This window comes from Euleptes europaea, chromosome 4 (assembly GCF_029931775.1).
Source record: "Euleptes europaea isolate rEulEur1 chromosome 4, rEulEur1.hap1, whole genome shotgun sequence".
Taxonomy (NCBI): Eukaryota; Metazoa; Chordata; class Lepidosauria; order Squamata; family Sphaerodactylidae; genus Euleptes; species Euleptes europaea.
The window spans coordinates 64,596,816-64,618,964 of NC_079315.1; the positions used below are offsets into that span (position 1 = coordinate 64,596,816).

The following is a 22,149-nucleotide window of genomic DNA, read 5'->3' on the forward strand; positions in this document are numbered from 1 at the left end:
CCAAAAAAGAAACAATTCATTGTATAACCTGAACCAAGAGTTCTTTCTGGCCTGTGACACACCTCCATTGCAATCACTATGAAGCAGAAGCAGCCAGATTTCTAGATAGTGGGATATTTTTCTGTCAAGCAGAGGAGGAAAAGCAGGGAGCTCTTGGACTGCAGAGGAATGACAGAGAATTGAGAGAGGAACCAACCTCATCAGCAAGAAAATAGAAGCAACCCACCTAGAAAGAGTAGAACTTAATTCTTTTCCTTTGAAAGCACTTGGGGGTGTTTCCCACTGCATCACAATGACCTCAGCCCACTCCATCTTGGCCAGACCCATTCAACTCTACTAAAGCAGCACACCAGCTAATGAAAGCATCGGTCTTCAGCTGAAATACCTCAATGGAAACTCTCATGAGGCAGTTCACATCAATGAGCCGAAGATTAATATCAATAACAGAGAGACTGGATCTGATTAAAGTAGCTCATGTGTCCTTTCTTGTAATACAACAGTGCATCAGAACATGTACAAAATGGACTTTTGAATGAACAAGGCAGGAGCAACAGAGAACCAAGTAATGGGCATAAACATCATAGCAAAGAACAGACCCAGAAGAGACTTAAGGAGGATGAAAACAACATAAAAGATAGACACTTCTATAAAAAAACAATATGTGACAAAAAGTAACAGTCCTTGCCAGAGAAGCTTAAGTCAAGAACATGCATGAGCAGGGTTGCCAAAATCCAGGTAGCGGCTGGAGATCTCCTGCTATTACAACTGATCTCCAGGTGACAGAGATCAGTTCACCTGGAGAAAATGGCTGCTTTGGCAATTGGAATTTATGGCATTGAAGTCCCGCCCTTCTCAGGCTCCGCCCCCAAAATCTCCAGGTATTTCCTAACCACCACTGGCAACCCTATGCATGACAGAGGTGATCTTTTAGTAGTGATAGGGAGCAGAATAAAAGAAGTAGTAGTCATATTCATGAGAGCATAAGCAAGAAACAAAAACACCAAAAGAGATCTTTGAGCATTCAAAGAAACTCTCGGCGTAGGTAATTAAAATGAGTTTGCCTTTTTGTGAGGGTTACATCTGGCAGGACTGAAATGGATTTATGGGGGGGATCAATCAGTTGTTTTACATGAATACAGTTTATCGAGCCAAGATGCACATAAACGTGCATTTTGATTTTTTGTGTGTGACTTCTCATGTGCCAACTCTCTGTTGGCTTACTTTAGTACCCTGCATTCTGAACATTCTTGCTCACACTTCCACCAGTTTTCATGGTCTTCGCTTATTTTCTTCCACTTGATTCCTTTTCAAGATATAATCACAGTAACCTCTTCCCCAGAAACTGGCATGTGTAAGTTTTAAGCAGGAAACATGAACTTCACAAGTAACTACATGCTTGACTCATAAGAACACAAGAATTCAGTGTAGGATGTTTTGTTACCTGAGTTGGTGCTAGATGCAACCATAAAGGCAAACATATTTTTATAAAGTGCTATCAGTGGCGGACTGGGTCTAAAAATATTGGTTGCCAGGAGACAAAGGGGGCCCACCCACAACTATAAGGCTATCATTTAATATTGGTAAGATATTCTCAATTCTCCAACTCTTGTGTTAATTTAAATTGTTCTTCAAATTATATCAGTGACAGAGATATTTTAAAACTTAGCATGAACATATTTTCTCTTTAATTATAGCTTAGGCATCTTTAATTATAGCATAGACAAGTCTAGCACTTGCCAGGTCACCTATGCCAAGAAAGTTTTCCACCTGGTGATTGCCTTTCAAAGTAAAGGAATTTGCTATACTGGACCTTTAAGAGCACCTTAGCTTTAGGCTTGCTGCCAATTTTACTTGCATTTTCAACCCAATGCTGTTCTATGCTGTTCTCAAAGCAGCTCAAGTTGTGGAGTTCTTTTCCACTCTGATATCTTCTCAGTCAGGAAAAAAAGGGGGAGAGCGTGCAGTACCACAACAAAAAGCATCCCCACCTCCATATTTTGTACTATGTAGCAGGTCAGAATAGAGTTATTAAAAAAAAAACTTAAATTAAATTGAGTTTCTAGTGGTGAACTCGCAGCACATCTGATTGAAAGCTTCATGGCAGACTCAGATCCAGCCCAAGGCCTCTGTAATGTGTAGTTAGTTCTCTGTCAGAGGCAAAAGTTTAATTGGATTCCAAGGCTTGGATGCTAACACAAGAAGACTTAGCCCAAACCTACAGGATGATTCCCAGACAAGTAAATCAAACCACAACTTATTAATTAAATAGAAACTCTCACAGATTGGATGAAAGTTTAACTGATTTCCAAAAAGGGGCGATATCACACTTGTTTTCTTGCAGCAGAGTTTTTAATTTACAGCGAAGTGGATGCATTTCCAGCTGGAAATATTGCAACTCAGAGTTTGAGCCTGAATCCATAACCCACTATGGACTTGTGGTATCTGGAGAGGTGAGAATAGATGGGAATATCGGCAATTGTCATTTGCTGTGGAACTTTCAGTAGGAGTTGCTTTCGGTCCTCTCCATGGCAATGCCTCTCACTTTTGTCTAAAAACAGAGTGTCTTCGGGAGCTCCAGAATATAGCCCAACAAGTTCAGCATGCTAGGCAAGGGAATTCAAACAAAATGTTTATCTTCTCTGTAAAACCTGTTTACTAATAATAACACCACTATTAATAATCATTAACAGCTTGTAAAAATGTGGAAAGAGGGAAGAGGAGAAGGCAAACTGACATTGCTAATAATGATTAAGCTGCACCTTAGAAGCCTTTGGGGAATTGTGAAGGGGGGATATACACTTGAGAATCCCCTCCCCTAACAAAAGAAGACTGTTGAATTCTGCAGATAGATGAATAGCTTCTTGCTCATTTAGCTATGAATCAGAGAAGTTTAGCACTAGCAAAATTGTCTTGTGCTGCTGACTGCTGAGCAGGACACCGTTCATCTAGCCCAGTGGTTCCCAACCTTTTTTTGACCAGGGACCACTAGGACTTTTTAGTTCGGTGCAGGGACCCCAAGGTTCAAAATAAAAATTCAGAGAATTTGAAAATAAACTTTAATCATAACTGTTAGTTAAACATTAAACTTAGAATAATATTTGAATATATATTTTTATAATAGAGAACTTTTAATTGAAAATATTAATTATGGGTTTATAACTTTGTTTTGCGGACCTTAATTTAGTTCTCGCGGACCCCTGGGGGTCCACGGACCCCTGGTTGGGAACCAGTGATCTAGCCTGAAAATGAATGGTACAACATGGGGGAAGGGAGGTCAATTTTTACCTCTCCATTTCTATGATATATGTATGAGCATTGTGGGGGAGGGGGATGGTGTTGAAGTGGCTATACATCGGCAACCCTTATTTCACATCTAATTACAGGAAACTATAAGATGTTATGGGCTCTACCCCTTTCACAGTTTAAAGATTCTTTGGGTATACAAAAGGTGAATTAAGATAAGAGTGCTTTTTTATGCTAATTAATCTATCTCTCCAGGACTTTTCAAAGGGGTCATAGCCCTTGAAATCTGATTCCGGACCTAGGGGAGCAAATTAGAGTTGGAGAACATACATCTCAAGACACACATCCCGTTATTTCTTCTCTCCAGGATACTGTAAATTGTTAAAGGCTCGATCTCTCCAAATGCACCTCCACCAGTCTTTTTCGTTTTCCCAAACTGACTGTCAACTTTCCAGCGCAATAAATATGCTCAGTTGTCACTGAGGAATGTCTTTTTGGGAAGACAGGACATTTCTTTTCTATTTCATTTACAAACTAATATTTCCCTGCGTTCCTGGGACTCCCCTGAGCACACAGAAATGCCTGTTGTTTTTGAAAGTGGCTTCACTGCCCTATTGATATGTGTTAGATTGCCAAGTTTGATATTAGGCATAGTAAAATGAAGCAGTTCTGTAAAATGGTAATTTTAGGTTTATCATATAGTATTCAAATTAAATTGGGCTGCAAACTGGAATTGTCCCTACTAAACTATGCTGTACTGATTCCAAGTAAACAACTGTCAATGTGTATTACACATTATTATGGCAGTGAGATTGTTGTATGTATGCAAATGTTTGGTAGTAGAGGAAAATTCCTCAAAACCAAGACAGGTAAAGTTGTGTGTGTGTGTTAAGTGCCGTCAAGTTGCTTCTGACTCATGGTGACCCTATGAATCGATGTCCTCCAAACGTCCTATCGTAAACAGCCTTGCTAGGAAAAGTTACATATATATTTTACTGCAGCTTACTACTTATCAGAATACACGTGATGTTGAGAAGTTGAGTTCAGTGAAAGAATCTGATACAACATATGGAAAGTATTTCAGATGAAGTTTAAGCTAGCTGGTAAATAAGAATGGTAAGATCAATTGTACAGTGATGATGTATTTATTTGTTCTGTATGAATATACTGATTTCTTTTTCGATATATAAAAAATAATGAACTGCAAAAGAGTTACAGTGAAGGAATATGATTGTATTTTATATATAATTAATGGAGAGCTAATGGAGGGGAAAGGGAGGTTTAGGATAAAGGGGAAAGCACTGAAGTGGATGTTTCATTGATGATTTTCTTTTGGGGGGTGCTTTTCAAAAGAGTAGAGTGCCCTTAACCTCAATCATATGCAGTGGGATTTGTATGTACTCCATATCTTTCAAAGAGACACCCCTCCCCATTACACTACACAAAACTGTAATTGTATTCCTGGTTCCTGTACCTTTAACTTTATCTTTCTAAACTTCATATCTTGTTTCCAGGGCATCACATAGTGGTCTGGAATCATCCCATGCCTGTATGAAAATCTTGGCACGTGGCAGCGAACAAGCCTAGGACAAAAATATGGCATCGTTTTTGACAAGAAACAAACATGTGCTTTATTCTATTTAAACTTAGTAAGTAATGAGGAAAAATGCACTAAGCGATATACAAACATTTCTCTCCAAAGATCCATCCACTAGTTATCTGATACCTCATGTAATTATCTTTCTCATTTATCCAGATAATTTAATATCTTCTTTAATGTTCCCATTAGGAGACATTTACAAATCTCAGAAAGTAAAGCTTTCAGTCTCTTGTGCCAGCTGGATATTCAAATCTTGTAGGATCTCTAGTGGTTTATGTGAAAAATTGCGGGGATGAAACAGCATGACTGTCTTATAACTACTCTATCCCTAGGTGGGATCTAACCAGGTTCTACTTTGTGCAATAATCTTTCATATGAGAAAACAGTATTTGCACAACAAACTCTTAAGTATATCAATTCTATGCTTACCTCAGACTCCTTTCTGTTCCAGGAATAAATAATTATTGAGAAGCAAGGGGAGAAATGCCAAACGTTGACTTGGGTTTCTGTCACTGGATTGTTCAGCTGAGTTTATGATTTGTAATCATTTGCTTTCCATAAGTGAGATTAAAAGAAATACATTATCTCTGGGGGTTTCTTTCTTCCAAGTTTTCCTCAATGTTTATTTGGGTTTTGACTAGTCTACTCAATATAGAAATGAAGATATGTCACACAATAATAATGGTAGATATAAGATGTCCTCCTCAACCCACCTTTATATGGGACAAATGAAAGATCCACAAGGACTTGAGGGGGGCATTTCAGTTCCCCTCCCCCACTATTTCCCATTTCTCTTCCCTGAAAGCTCCCATAGCCTGTTCCCCTTTTCTTCTCTCCTGCTCCTCCACCAGCCAACCTATACTTATGTGCCTCTATCTTCAACTTTCCCTTCTTCTCTGTCCCTGATGGCCTCTTCCTGGGACAACTCTGCTCAGTTCCAGCTGCTGGCCACCAGAACCAGTAGTGTAATATGGAACCTGCAAGGACTTGTGTGTGGGGGGGCACTTCACTTTCTCCTGTATCCTCTTCCCCTTTTCCTCTTCCTGGGAACCCCCATATCCTCACCTTTCCATGCTTCCTTTTTTTCCTTCACACCAATCCACCAACTTTTTATCTGCCTCCCTCAGTTTATTTATTATTTATTTAGTTTATTATCCACATTTGTTCACGATAGAAACCCAAAGCATCTTACATAATTCTCCTCGCCACCATTTTATCCTCACAACAACCTTGTGAGGTAGGTTAGGCTGGGTGTATGTGACTGCCCCAAGGTCATCAAGTGAGTTCCATGTTAGAGTCGGGATTCAAACCTGGATCTTCCAGATCCTAATCTGAAACTCTAATCACTGGTTCATAATTTGAGCGTTCCTTTTAAAAAAGGTGTGTGTGTGCTGTGACGTCACCAGGGCCACCACCAATGATAACAGCGCCGTCCCTTGAAAATCCTATTATTAAAGGCATGTACAGAAGATAAATGGACTCCATGACTGTGAAAATGAACAGGGAGAGCAGACATGCAGAAGAACAGTGCCCAGACCAATTCCAATGCTTGTGGATCGAGTCCCAAGAAAATCAGGAGTAAGTTGAGCGTGCAGGAAAGTCCCAAGTGGAAAATACTATCTCAGTGGGATGACTGCTGATCAACAGTACACATGTAGGTCTTTCTCCTTTTGAGGTTTGGGCACTAGGCTTCCTTCCCAGCCATGTTGGCTTTAGAAGAGTGATGCATAAATAGGGCTGTAAAGGAAATACACCCTGCAATTCCTTTTGCTACAATACTGCACATCATTGGCTCAAACTTTAATTCAGGCTGCGGCCTAGTTACCCCTAGCAAATGCATTTCAAAGCTCTGTTTGTAATCTGTGAGAGCGGGGGGGGGGGGAAGGAACTCTCTCAAACCCCCTTCCCTTTGAAGCTTGCTCACTGATGGCCCATCTGTCTCCAAGGTGATACATCCTGTCACACCTTAGCCCTCGCTGACTCTTGGGGTCTCCTGATGATTTGCATTTACTGCAGGAATGCAATTTATCCCTTGTCTTCAAAGAGTTGGCTAGTGACATGACATATATGAAATTGGTTTGTTGTTTTCCTGAGGAATTCATTGGCTGCTTGATCACCAGCTGACGAATTCGGAAGGTATAAGAATAAACTTCTTCTGATATAGTTTTCATGGAGTTTTGGGGACATGGTGACATGGCCTCATGCTGCATCACTTTGCCCCAGGGAGAAGGGGCAAGATGGGAACAATCCTTACAATTGGAAATCTGGTAACGACTTGGCTACAAGTCCTTTTGTCTTTATAACCTCTTGCAAAGCCTCGCCTATCTGCTTAGGAATTACTGTGTAGTTAATTGTTAGACTTTCTTGTTTTCATGCTATTTTGCTCTCACAAATAATTTCCTTTCTGTAACGAGCACATTTTATTAAATAAACTTATAGACTTTATATTGAAGTCTGAGAAACCTTTTTTTTGGGTCTCAGGGCTAAATCCAAGTGCCTGAGTGTGTGTGTGTGTGAGAAACCACCTACCCTAGTGTTTTGTGGCAATAAGCCTCCCCTGGCAGAAGCTCTACTCTGCAGGGACGGTTTTTGCTTGTTTTGACTTTTGGGAAACTGGCTGGGGAAGAGTAGCTCTCAGCTCATCCCTGGGAAAGCCAGCCCTTTGGAATTGAGAGCTGGTGGCGAAATATCTGTACTACGCTCAAAGGGGGAATCCTGGAGCACAGTAAGGAATTTGGGTTTCCTTAGGGAAACATTTGGTGACTTTGAACTACAGAGGAATAGGCCTGCTGGAGAGCAGACAGAGTCTCCTTGACAAGGTAGCAGAGTCTATCCGCATTGTGCTTTAGGGAGAGTCCTGAAGCCCAGTGGGGAGTTTGGCAACTTTTGACCCAAGGAGGTACCGGGTTTGCTGGAGGGCAGGCCGGACCTCCTTGACATGGTGGCAGCGTGCGTGATCTGAATTGGGACCCTGAAAGGTTTCCTTAAATCAATTTTGTGCTGAGGTTGCAGAGTGAGGCACCTAGCAAGTTTTGTTATTTTTGGAAGTTTGAGTTAGGACAGCAAAGGCAATAGGCAGGCTGTCGTTTGAGAGCCAGGAGGAAAGCAACCTCGAGATGGTTGACCAGGCTGGCCTTTTGGAAGAAACGGTGGCCGAACCCACCATTTGGACTTTCCCGAAGGAAGAGTGGAAGGAGAGGTGACTGCGTTTGAATGCCGATAACAACATTGGTGAGCAAACTCTGCCCAGCACCTTTGCCCTCTTCTCTGATACCTTGAGGGCCGGGAGCCCTGACCCTCTGGCCAGCGAGCGGCACTCAGAGATGCTGATGGAGGAACCCCGGCTCCAACAGAGGCAAGACGAAGACCTATGGCTGGAAATGCGATCAAACTGGGAACGCGAATGGGAGCAGCCTCGGAAACAGAAGGTGACCCATTACAGCCCAGCTGACTACACCGGTGAGAACGAGGGGGGGAAGGGAAGGACTTTCCAAGCGGATTCCCCTGTAACCCGACCCCGGGAGCTGGAGAAAGACAGCTGGAAGAGGAAATATGATGTGCCAGAGAAATCAAGCCCGGCGACTCAACGCGCTGATGTCTACTCTGGTGAGATTGGGAAGGGGAGAGAAGGGAGAGACCGAGCCCATTCCCCAATAGCCCAGCCCAGGGATGTAGAAGAGAGGGGCCGGCCCCGCCAGAGAGACTATGTTTGGAGGGAAGAGGAGAGGGAGTATTCCCCTCGCCTCGACCGAGAGCGATCTTACCCCCTGGAATACAGAAGGGCGGGGGGGAGCCCCAGCAGTAGAACGCCTTCCCCAGAGCGGCACCGAGACTGGCGGAGGGGCGGCCTTGACGGCGGGAGGGAAGACTCTGAGCCCCCGAGGCGCCCACAGCGAGGGAGGAGGGGAAGGAGAGACTACTACACTTCGGATGAAGATGAGGATTTCTCTCCCTACCGGGCCCGATCCCAAAGGGACTCTCTTGCAACTTGGAGAGCCAACAAATCTTTGCTACCGCCGTACAAAGAGGGAAACGACCTCCTCGCATATTTCTCCCTCTTTGAGGATTTTTGCCTGGATTTTTGTATACCTATGAGATATTGGATGAGGGTTTTGAGGGGTCAAGTCTCTGGGAGTCTCCTCGACCTCATGGGTAATTTGCCCCCCCATGAAATGCAGGACTATACCCGTTTCAAGAGGCTTGCACAGCAACATTTTGCCCTGTCTGCCGAGGCCTACCGCCAAGCTTTCAGGAAAATAGACCAGTCCACAACAGACACTTTCCCAGCCATGGCCTCGCAGTTATCCCGTAACTTTCAGCACTGGATAAGTGCTGAAAATGTGAAAACATTCCAGGGACTTACGGAGTTAATTCTTCTGGAGCAATTTTTTCGCTTGCTGCCGGGAGAGCTAGCAGCCTTGGTGAAGGATAGGAATCCAGTGACTTTAACAGAGGCTGCCAATTTGGCCAATCAGATGTGGATGCACCGACAAAAGGAGTTTGGACAACTTGGAATTCCCACCTGCAGCCCCGCGCACGAGCAGAGTAAGATGGGAAAGGGAGATAGGAAAGCAGCGGCGACCTCCCCTGTGAGAGCAGTTAACCCTCGCGTCTCTGTGGAATCCGGCCTGTGCTTCGTTTGTAAACAGAGGGGGCACAAGAAACTTGACTGCCCTGTCATGCAGGAACGGGAGGGGAGGAAATCTACACCCCCCACTCCTGCTCCAAGGATGCGTCTGATTGAACCCAGTCAACAACCTGCTGTGGGAGATTGGGAAGCTGAGATCGCTACAGAGAGCAGGGCGACGGCTTCAAGCGACCCAGCGAGACAGCGGCCTGCCGGGAAACAGCTGCCAGAAACTGCGCCTGCTGGGACATCTGGAGACTTAGAGACTGTGCGGATGGCGTTTATTGATTTTGGTTGTGAGTTGAAGGGGAATGATACGACGGTTGGGAGGGCATGTAACCCTGTGAGAAAGGGAGAAACAAGGGAGGTGGGGGAGAGAAATTCCTCTCCGGTGCTGACAGCCAGCTCTTCTCCTACAGCAGAGACTGGTGTGAACTCTTCCCTTGCAAATGCTGATGTTGTGGTTGAAAGAAAAGGAGCGGGGGATCCTTCTTTCCCAGTCTTGACAGTGAAACCGGCCTTGCGGCCAGAGAGCCCTGTACATTCTTCCCTTACAGATGCAAATGATACACTTAAGGGGCATGAGATGCCGAAAAAGTCTTTACAGCTAAAAAACCCTGTACATCCCCTGGAACGATGCTATGGGCAAGTCCCTAGGATGCTAGAAATATCCTCTGCTTGCCAACCGCCTGGAGAGTCAGAGGAGATGGGACTAGATCCGGAGGTGAGAGACATATTAGCTGCTAGGCTGAATGTGATGGTGGAACAATTTGGGGCAGTAAATCCCGATCGGTTTGGGAGAACTGCAAGGATTAATCATGTAACTATTGCTGGGGAGGCCTTGCCTGTAAACACACAACCCTGCGAAGTGCCAACCCAACAGGGGTCAATGAAGGCTGAGGGAGGGGAAAGGAGGGGGGACATGGGGCCCCATAAGCCTGCCAATTCCCCCTTGCATTCTTGTGTGGCTCTGACTCCTAATGATGAGGGTTTGACTCAACCCTGCATGGATTCTGGGCAACCTGATAAGCTGATGGCTGCTGACAACTTGCCTGTGCTGTGCCATGGATTAGCTCAACTGACGGATGGAGTAGCTGAAGGACCAAAGCAGTATTTTAATAAAGTTTCTGACACTCTTCCTGGTCCTGTTACCTTAAGGTCGTGTTCTGTGAGAGCTCTGAGTTATTTTGTAAGCTAAGAGGTTTTAATCTTGTTTTCCCTTTTGTACTGTGTTATGATATTTTGAGTATACAGTCATGATTCTACTGTTTGACCTTGTTTTGCTTTCTGTATGTGATTTGTCTGCATCTGTATGATGCCATGAGTGTATGTGTTGCTCTAAGGCCTATATGCCTCATATGTGTTTTTGATAATAGCTTATGTTCCAATTTAGATGTTAGGTGATTTTACTTGACTGTGGTAGATTAAGCCTTCCTTAAAATGAAACTCAGCTTGCTTCTGTAGTTTCATCTCCCCAAGGGGAAAGATGTAAAGGAAATACACCCTGCATTTCCTTTTGCTACAATACTGCACAACATTGGCTCAAACTTTAATTCAGGCTGCGGCCTAGTTACCCCTAGCAAATGCATTTCAAAGCTCTGTTTGTAATCTGTGAGAGCGGGGGGGGGGGAAGGAACTCTCTCAAACCCCCTTCCCTTTGAAGCTTGCTCACTGATGGCCCATCTGTCTCCAAGGTGATACATCCTGTCACACCTTAGCCCTCGCTGACTCTTGGGGTCTCCTGATGATTTGCATTTACTGCAGGAATGCAATTTATCCCTTGTCTTCAAAGAGTTGGCTAGTGACATGACATATATGAAATTGGTTTGTTGTTTTCCTGAGGAATTCATTGGCTGCTTGATCACCAGCTGACGAATTCGGAAGGTATAAGAATAAACTTCTTCTGATTTAGTTTTCATGGAGTTTTGGGGACATGCTGACATGGCCTCATGCTGCATCACTTTGCCCCAGGGAGAAGGGGCAAGATGGGAACAATCCTTACAATTGGAAATCTGGTAACGACTTGGCTACAAGTCCTTTTGTCTTTATAACCTCTTGCAAAGCCTCGCCTATCTGCTTAGGAATTATTGTGTAGTTAACAATTGTTAAGACTTTCTTGTTTTCATGCTATTTTGCTCTCACAAATAATTTCCTTTCTGTAACGAGCACATTTTATTAAATAAACTTATAGACTTTATATTGAAGTCTGAGAAACCTTTTTTTTGGGTCTCAGGGCTAAATCCAAGTGCCTGAGTGTGTGTGTGTGTGAGAAACCACCTACCCTAGTGTTTTGTGGCAATAAGCCTCCCCTGGCAGAAGCTCTACTCTGCAGGGACGGTTTTTGCTTGTTTTGACTTTTGGGAAACTGGCTGGGGAAGAGTAGCTCTCAGCTCATCCCTGGGAAAGCCAGCCCTTTGGAATTGAGAGCTGGTGGCGAAATACCTGTACTACGCTCAAAGGGGGAATCCTGGAGCACAGTAAGGAATTTGGGTTTCCTTAGGGAAACATTTGGTGACTTTGAACTACAGAGGAATCGGCCTGCTGGAGAGCAGACAGAGTCTCCTTGACAAGGTAGCAGAGTCTATCCGCATTGTGCTTTAGGGAGAGTCCTGAAGCCCAGTGGGGAGTTTGGCAACTTTTGACCCAAGGAGGTACCGGGTTTGCTGGAGGGCAGGCCGGACCTCCTTGACAAGGGCCAAGGATAAAATGCTGGCACATCTTCCACAAGTGTGATTTCAACATCATGCACAGGATAGTTTTCCCAGAGGGAGGCTGTCAGGGGGAGGGAAGGAGGGACAGCTGAAGACAGGAGGTGCAGATAAATATGTGGCCTATAGAAGCCATTAGGGCCCCAGCTTTGGACCTCAGGATTTTTATGCAGAAGTGTCTGTGTATTACAAATCTGTTTAGGAATTTTAAGTGCAGTATCACTCTCCAATCCCCATTTTTCTTAGGGACTGTGAAACATACAGAGTAAATTGCGGAGAATTTTTGTGATGAAGGTATCTGCTCTATAGCCATGATTTCCAGTAGATGTTATATTGCCATGATGGTGTGTTGTTTTTCTTGTCACCTGGGCATGGGAGAACCCATTAACCTCTCTGGAAGAAGCCCATTTGTCTGTAGAAGGATTATTCCTTGTTTGATGGACCATCTGAAGTTGGGGGCCTGGTATCAGTTGCAATTTTGCTGGGGTTGGCCAGGTTTGATGTTGCCCTGGGGGAAATCCCTTGCTCTGGTGTTGCATTGTCGTATTGTCTGGTCTGGGCCTGGATGGTCTGTGGACACTGCCTTGAATCTGGACAGCACCCAATGGGAGCAAATTAAGTGGGTTCCTTTGGTGTTGTTTGTCCATCCTATGGACCCCGGTCATGTCCCCCTTTGTCTTTAGTTTTTATTAAAATATTATTTAATTGATCACCAAAAAGTTCTCCCCAAATGAAAGGATAGGAGGCAAAGATTAGTTTAGAGACACTAACAGCCCCATGTAGAGTACACCACAGTAATTTAGTTTGGATGTAATCTGAGCATGGAACATTATGGCCAGATCATGCTTTTTGAGTAAACCAGCCAGAGCTGATAAAAGGGGCTAACTGCCATGGAGGAGACCTGAGACTTCAACCATAGGCCAGGATCTAGTAGGACCTCCCAAGCTACAAACCTGCTTCTTCAGGGGGAGTGCAGCTCCCCAGGATCTCCAAGTCACGTGGGCTCTGTAGTCCTTGAACATTTTCTCCACTGACCAACACCACCTCAATTTTGTCCTGATTGAGCTACAGTTTAGTTACCCTCATCATCCCATTACATTCTCCAGGCACCTGTTTAGGACTTCCACAGGCCTCCCTGGCTTAGTTGTTATGTAAAAACAGAGTGGGGTGTCATCTACATACTGGTGGCACCTCACTCCAAATTGTTGGATGGTCTCTCTCAGTGGTTTCATGTAGACGTTAAATAGCATGGGTGATAAAATGGAACCCTGCAGGACCCCACTGCATAAATACCATGGGGCTGAACAGCAGTCCCCCAGCACCACCTTCTGGAATTGGTTGGTCAATAAAGGTGGAACCACTGAAACATGGTGCCTCCTACTCCCTGCCCAGCCACACTCTCCAGAAGGATAGCATGGTCAATGGTATTGAAAGCCACTGAGAGGTCCAGCAGAATGAACAGGAAAGCACTCTCCTGTCACTCTCCCAGTGAAGGTAGTCAGGATGACCAAGTTCATTTCCTTCCCAAATCCAGGCCTGAATCCAGATTGAAATGGATCTGATATGGATCTGAAATGGAACCCAGGACTGCCTGAAGCTGTGAGGCAGCTTCAAGACAGGAATATTGCCCAAGACAGGAATATTAGCTATTGGGGATAGTTGTTTAGGTCATTTGGGTTCAGGGATGTCTTCTTCAGGAAGAGTCTAACAACCACAGAGAGGCATCTATTACCTCCTGGACCTAGTCAACCAGCACCCTAATGTGATACGATTAGCTATGAGGAGCAATGGTCAAGAATGGATGTGGTAGGCTGCAGATTTCGAAGTGCTTTGTCCCTCTTCATCAGGCCTCGCCAACTGAAAGTCATCCATACAACTAAGACCACAGTACATTCTAATAACATTCCAAGACTGAATCAGTCCAACTGTAGTGTCTAAGTTGTGGTGAATGCTAGCAATTTTATCTGCAAAGTGTGTTACAAAGAAATCACAGCAGGTTTGGAGGTTTTCCAGGTCAACATCTTCTGGGCTTAAGATAAAAGCCCCTTCACAACTCAGAAAAGCTCTGCTGGATGGCACTGTACAGACCCAGTGGTGGAAGAAAAATGAAATCACTGCCACAGAGTAGGCACAATAATGTGGCCTCAGCTGTGTTCAGTTGCATTTGCTTCAAGTTGCTTGGCCTTCAGAGTGGCTTCACCATTCAGTGACACAAAGTTCCCAGAAATAAGTTCTGCAACACATCCATAGCTGAATTAGGTAGACTATAGAATTTTTTTTGGTGCTTAAGAGGTTTTGTCTGTTTGAAAGAGGGAAAGACCACACTGCCTTCATTTGTCTTTCAAAGAAGTCTGGAAAAGGGACCACCCTTTTGATTTCTGGCAGCCTTGGAAAAATTCTTTGTTGCCCTTGAGGAGCATTTCATCAGACTCTGAGGGGTGTTCAGAGATCTCTAGAGGTATACAAACTCTGGCTGGCAGAGATTGGTAGACATCTGGATTGAAGACACAGTTTCTTCTTCGGAAAGGTCCCCATCCTCTTTTTCTGATAGGGCTTCAGACACCTCAGATATTAGGCTTTATGAATCCATCACCCATGCTGGGAGCACTGATCCCTCTGGCTACGGGTAACTCTTTTTTGAGCTGCCTTAATTGGCCAGTTGCACGCGCTCCCTCCACCAAATGACTGTGCTCTACCAACTGAGTTCCCACCAAAATTTCCTGCCTGAATCTCTGTGGTGGCTAGACTAGAATAATGAGCTGGCGATCCAGATCTTAGTCTCTTTCACCCACTAGTGGCTGTCTTGAGATTGCTGTTCTACAGCCACTTAAATTCTCCAGCCATTGCTTATTGCAGCCACCCAGCTATTTCAAGGGGACCATGAGACAGATATTGAGCCGCCCCCAGAATAGTCTGCAGTGAACCCTGTGTGCCTACAATGCCTCTGGTTGTAAGACTGGGTTGGTTTGGGGGTACTGAGCTGTTTCCTCTTCCTTCTCTTCCTTAGAAGAGTTGGTTTTTATATGCCGACTTTCTCTACCACTTAAGGGAGACTCAAACCGGTTCACAATCACCTTCCTTTCCCCTCCCCACAACAAATACCCTGTGAGGTGGGTGAGGCCGAGAGAGTGTGACTAGCCCAAGGTCACCCAGCTGGCTTCATGTGTAGGAGTGGGGAAACAAATCTAGTTCACCAGATTATCCTCTGCCACTCATGTGGAGGAGTTGGGAATCAAACCCGGTTCTCCAGATCAGCGCCCACCGCTCTTAACCACTACACCACATACCAGCCTCTGCACTCTGCTCCATTCTCCTAGTCCCTGAACACCATGTCTGCTCTGTCTGGGCGTTTCCTTGGGAAAGAGCCTCAGGTCTCATTCCACAGCAAAAGGAGGCATCTTGCTTTTTAGCATTGCCTCGGCTGGAGCAGAAGACAATGAGAGAATTTTTTTTGTAATGCCTTGAGAGGACAGTGGAAGGATTAACAGAACAAAAGGCACAGGAAAAGGCACAGGAACCAATAGAAGGCTGAAAGGGAAGTCTAGAGTAAAGAATGCCTGAACAAGCCTGCATTCCTATTCTAGGCAAGACATGAACTCAGGAGTAATGACTTCCAATAGTGAAAACACGAAATCAGTATCTAAGTCCTGCCTGCTTGAATAATTGATTGACATTGCCCATATAAAGATGCCCTTCCCCTCAAAGTAAGAATGAAGAAGATTTCTTCAAATATACTACTGTATCTATCTTTTCTTTTTGGTACGTGCACACGATGCTGGGTTTCTGCAAATTCCTATGCTAAAAAATTGTCTGATTTATTCCCAAATTATCTTTTTATTCAATGTTCTGTTCTAATTTGCATAGGTATAATATACTCAGCACAGTCCTAATTCACCACAATTGCATAAACTCATCTAAATAGCGGTTGTTTATATATCATTTCCAAACATTGAATATAGCTAATATTGTTGCTGTTTCTACATTCTCTTTTTCCCAGGCACATAATATATCTGTCCATATAGTAATCCATTTTTTTGTCAAAGAAGGAAAAGGTTCTTTATTTCAGTGAAAAAGTCCTAGATCTCAGTTTCTATAACTTTTATATTCTGCAAAACAAAATCACTGCTTAGTCTTGCAGTCCCCAAATTTGATATAGGCATATAGTGAAGGTTTGTATATATCTATGTTACAAGTGAAAAATTGGTCTAGGATAGTTTTAGATACAGATATACCGTATATACTCGCGTATAAGCAGAGTTTTTCAGCCTAAAAAAAGGGCTGAGAAAGCCCAACTCGGCTTATACGCAGGTCAATACGGTACTTAGAAGGGAGGGGGGGACTTGCCGCCGCCTGCCCGCACACCTTCCCTGCGGCCTGGGAGCAGCCGTGGGGCCTCCTGCGCATAGGGAGGGGGCCGCCGCCACTGCCTGTGCGCCTGGAGCCCGGTCAGGTAAGCCTGCGGGGGGGGGTGTGCATTTCCCCCTCGGCTTATACGCGGGTGCCTAATTTTTCCCCATTTTTGGGGTGAAATTAGGCACCTTGACTTATACTCGGGTCGGCTTATACCCGAGTATATACGGTAGTTAGTATGTGAAAGACTAAAGTGAGGCTAAATAAATAATATCTCTGTACCTCTGCAACCTAAAATATTCCCTCAAAGCCATTTCCTAAAATTCTTTGAAATTTTCACCGCCAAAAAAAATCAGGTTCTTAGGCATGTCTAATTAAGGATCCTTTGCAGCATTCAGATCCCCCACCAGCTGTAGCACCCTTTCAGTAGGAGAGTTGAAATCTCTAATCAGTTTTTTAGGCATTTAAGGCAGTTACCTTTTCACCTGCCATTTCCCTCTTTACAGCTATCTTTAGGATCTTTCGTAATTTACAAAAGTCACGCCAGCTGTGAACCCCATTGATTGACACACAAGATGGTATAAGTTTGCCCCACAAACTTCTCCAAGTAATTCTTCTTTCTATCTTCCCATAAAATACTAAATCAGCTTTATCCTTACTGAAGAAACTGGCCAGTTGTGCAGAATAATTCACATCAAGCTAACTTTAAAGAGATTTTGTGATTTTAACCTGAAGAGAAGCCATTTTACATACATTTACATTTTAATAATGAAACAGTTACAATTGCTTTCTGGATTGGTTCCCTGAATGATCTGAACTATTTTCTTATTCAGAGAGTCATTATATCCTGTTCATTAAAAAAAATAAAAAATGTGTTTTGCTTCATCTAGGTTTCTAACACCCACAACCACCCATTACAAAACAGACACTCCAAATCCCTTTTTAGAGAAAATGCAACACCCTCATTTCCTGAACGACTCCTGCTCAAGGAATCAACATTTTTCATACAATGGAGTCCACTAAGTAAAGGTAAAGGTCCCCTGTGCAAGCACCGGGTCATTCCTGACCCATGGGGTGATGTCACATCCTGACATTTCCAAGGCAGACTTTGTTTGCGGTTTGCCAGTGCCTTCCCCAGTCATCTTCCCTTTACCCCCAGCAAGCTGGGTCCTCATTTTACCGACCTCGGAAGGATGGGAGGCTGAGTCAACCTTGAGCCGGCTACCTGAAACCAACTTTCGTCGGGATCGAACTCAGGTCGTGAGCAGAGCTTTTCACTGCAGTCCTGCAACTTAACACTCTGCGCCACTACTTACCCTTTAAGGTCAGTATTAATCCCCACAGAAACCATATTGGGTTTGGGTCCCTGGGGGACTGTAGGCTTTGGCTCACTCATGCTGCAGAGGAGTTGCTTTCTGAGAGCTATTGAGAAACCTGCCCCCTGTGTCTAAGGAGGGATTATGATGCAGTAGCAACTGTCAAGCTGATGACACCAAGGTTACAACAGCAACCAAAAGCAGTATCAAAAGCAGGAAGAGTCTAGAAATGTTTATAACGGCTGTGGGTATTTTTAAATTGCAATGTTAAATATAAATCAAAAGAACATATAAGGCAAATAGCAAAGTCAAGAGGAATGTCGTATGGCACTCAGCTGCATATCTAAAACATTAAGAATGGTGAAAACTATAATGATTAGGCAGTTGTATCCCTGAAGGTTTTCAAACCCTTAATCAGAAGCCTTGTATTGTATGTGTCCCAGGGAATAAACATCTTCAGTTACATTTCTGGATTGTCTATAGAAGCTATTTGGTCTCAGTTGGGCAATAAAATTGTTCAGTACACGAATTGTTTGTGTGAGAATGCAGGGGGGAAAGTATTTTTTTTAAGCATAAAGAGTCACTCCATAGATTCTTCATGGTAAAACATGTGAGAAGTTGTAGTTAGGTTAAAGTATTGTAGAGAGTGATGTGATGAAAAAAATATTGTAAAAAGTTTGATCCAAAAACAATCCCCCCTTGTTACTAATGGTATACGATGAGCTTTAAAAAAAATGGCAAATACTTGAGGCTTTTTTTATCCATTCTCCACATGTTGTTTTGCTAATCCCATGCAGCTCAGCTATGATCAAATGAAATGAACATTGATCAAATGAAATGCTGGTCTGGGGCATCCAGAGAAGTCCACAGAGCACAGTGGAGAATTCCCTCCCATGCAACAGCAATTCAACCATCCTCACTAGTTTCCTGTTGTCCTATAAAATACCCAATCAGGATTGTCATAAGCTCCCATGTGGGCCCGATGCAAGGCACACTTTTTACCAAACGTTTCTGTGGAAAGCCTGGATTAATGTTAATCTTTCCTTGCTATATAAACAAAAGAAACTTAAAGATCTCCAGGACAAATTAAGAACATTGGAAAAAGAAGCGCAAATAAAACCAGATAAATCTACCCTCAGTGATATCAAGATGATTAAACGAGGTAATAGAAACAGAAGAAATTAAAATGAAAGTTAAATATGCTAAGCAAAGAGTTTTTGAAAGAGCAAATAAACCCGGTCGATTCTTAGCTAATCAACTTCGTCAACAAGAAAAAAAAAGGAAGATAATCGGTGCTAAAGTTAACGGTACAACCTATAACAAACAAGAAGAAATTGAAAAAATATTTGTTGATTACTATAAGCAATTATATGCAAAGGATGATCTGCAAGAACATGGGTTAACGAGTTATATATCAAATGCACAACTACCCAAGCTATTACCAGAGGAACAAGAGAGTCTTAATCAGAAGATAACAACACAAGAAATAGTTGATGCCATTCACAATTTGAAACCAGACAAGGCACCAGGGCTAGATGGGATCACACCACAATTTTACAAACTCTTTGAACAACAACTAACACCGGTAATACTTTCTCTGTATAATGAGGTAATCGATCAGGGAAAGATTCCACTGTCCTGGCAAGAAGCGCATATATCTTTGATACCAAAAGAAGCTTCCGATCAATATCTCCCCCAAGCATACAGACCAATTTCCTTGTTGAACATTGATTACAAAATTTTTGTTTCTATAATCACTAAAAGATTTCAACATCACATCACCAAACTGGTCCACCCAGACCAAACTGGTTTCATTCCAAAGAGACTTATGAAAGACAATGTACGACTGATCCTCAGCGCAATCAAATATACGAAGTCGAAATCATTAAAAACCGCTATGATTTTTCTAGATGCAGAAAAAGCATTTGACAACGTTTCCTGGCATTTTATTTCAAAAACATTACAACAAATGAACTGCGGAGACACTTTTCTTACTATTTTCAACACACTATATTCGACTCAAAAGGCACACCTTTTAATAAATGGCTGTCTTTCAACAGAATTCAATATTACAAAAGGTACAAGGCAAGGTTGCCCACTTTCACCATTTCTTTTTGACCTATCGATGGAGGTTCTTGCAAACTATATAAGAAATGATCCGAAAATTAAAGGCTTCACAGTAGGAAACGAAGAGCATAAAATTAAAAGTTATGCAGACGACGTTGTACTAATTTGTCAAAACCCTGAACAAACTCTTCCACAGGTATATCATCATATAACGGAATTTGCACAGTATTCCGGTTACAAATTGAACAAAACAAAGACAAAAATCTTGACCTTTAACACTACAACTAACGAAGACAATCATATTAAACGAATCACCGGATGTCAAATAACGAAGGATTCAATTAAATACTTGGGTGTTAGAATATCTTCACAAAACAAGACACTTTTAAAGCTGAATTATTTGAAAACTTGGGGAGAAATAGAGAAAGACTTGAATTCATGGTCTAAGATGAATATTTCATGGTTAGGAAGGATTTCGGTGGTGAAGATGAACGTACTTCCGTGATTAAATTTTTTATTTCAATTTCTTCCGATTGAAATACCGGACAAAATAATAGAAAACTGGCAAAAGCAAATTAACCGGTTTGTGTGGAATGTGAAAAAGCCGAGAATCAGATTCAAAGTTTTACAAGATGAAAAGAAGAGAGGAGGGCTGGCATTACCCAATCTCAAATTATACTACCATGCTGCTTGCTTAACTTGGATTGCAGAATGGATAAAATATCCAAGAAATAGACATCTTATTTTAGATCAAACGGATTTAGGACAAGGATTCCACAAAGTTTTGTGGGACCATACAACGATAATAAAAAAGGATAAAATATCAGAAGACTGCGATATTAAGCAAGCGATATTGAAAGTATGGAAAAAGTACAAAAAAAGGATAAGTCCTCTCCCACCATTTATAATGTCTCCGATTGAAGCCTATCATGACAATGTTAGATTGAAACCGGGTGTCCACTTTACCTACAAAGATATGATAGAACCCACAGGAGAAATTAAGAGTCAAGTTAAACTTCAAGAAAATTTTCAAAAATTGAACTGGCTGACCTACTCTCAACTGACATCTAATCTACAAAAAGATTGTTTGTATCCTCAGCCATTTCGTGAACTAACAGAATTCGAACAGATAATATCTAAGAATGATTCTCATTTATTAGGAAAAATCTACAAACTCCTTTTGAAATATGATACAGAAGAAGAACAAGTCAAAATTAACATGATAAAGTGGATGCAAAATTTTGGTGAAATGATTAATATGGAATCCTGGGAAAAACTATGTACCTTTGAACTTAAATATACTGTGTCTCAGGAAATAAAAGAAAATTGGTACAAAACATTTTATAGATGGTACTTGACTCCAAACATGATTTCCCAGATGTCCTCCACTGGGAAAAAAGGTGTCTGCTGGAAATGTCAAGATACAGATGGTTCTTATTTTCATGTCTGGTGGACTTGTCCCAAACTGCAGACGTATTGGAAAAAGATTCACCGGGAACTTCAGACGATAATGAAAACGAAGATAACATTTGACCCTAAATACTATCTTCTTAGTATGGTACCACAAAACATCCCTTTGAAATTTCACAATGTTTTCAAGTACGCTACAACGGCTGCTAGAACGGTTCTAGCAAGAACTTGGAAACAAATGTACACACCAGAAATAGAGGAATGGAAAGAAAAAATGTTGGACTACGCCACCATGGCCAAATTGACTTTTGTTTTAAATCCAAAGTCCAACGAATCTATAGAACAATTTGATGAAAAATGGGAGTCATTTTACACTTATATGAATTCCAGTAACATAAACTAAGAAGATCAGTATGACCGTTTTTTAAAAAAAAAATCATAAAGGTTTTACTGTTATATTATATTACATATTATGTTATCTTTGTAAAGGGAAATTGAATGTCAAGTAAACGATTTTAACATTGCAAAATGTATATTTTTTTTGACATAGTGCTTTACAAATGATTAATATTTTGAACACGATGAGTTAATTAGTAATGGAAATTGTTATATTATATTGTTGTTTTTCTTTTTTTTAATCCAATGTCTTATCCCTTCCCTGTTTTTTCGTTCTGTATCCCCCAATTATATAAATAAATAAATATTAAAAAAAAAATCTTTCCTTGCTATGAGGACATAATCCATAAAGTCAGCTGGCAAAATAAGACTCTGGTCCGCACTACATTCACTGAGAATTCAAGCTAAACTTGCAGGACTCCCTATCTGGCA

General features: G+C 42.3%; 1 protein-coding gene across 1 annotated transcript; it reads right to left on the reverse strand.

Annotated features, from left to right (window-relative positions):
- Window positions 1-2,396: 2,396 nt before the first annotated feature.
- Window positions 2,397-4,846, reverse strand: SPMIP10 (sperm microtubule inner protein 10). Its single transcript, XM_056848997.1, has 2 exons — window positions 4,718-4,846; window positions 2,397-2,603 (listed from the first exon to the last, which is right to left on the reverse strand). The coding sequence occupies exons 1-2, from the start codon at window positions 4,844-4,846 to the stop codon at window positions 2,397-2,399; spliced, it is 336 nt and encodes a 111-aa protein (XP_056704975.1).
- Window positions 4,847-22,149: the final 17,303 nt, after the last annotated feature.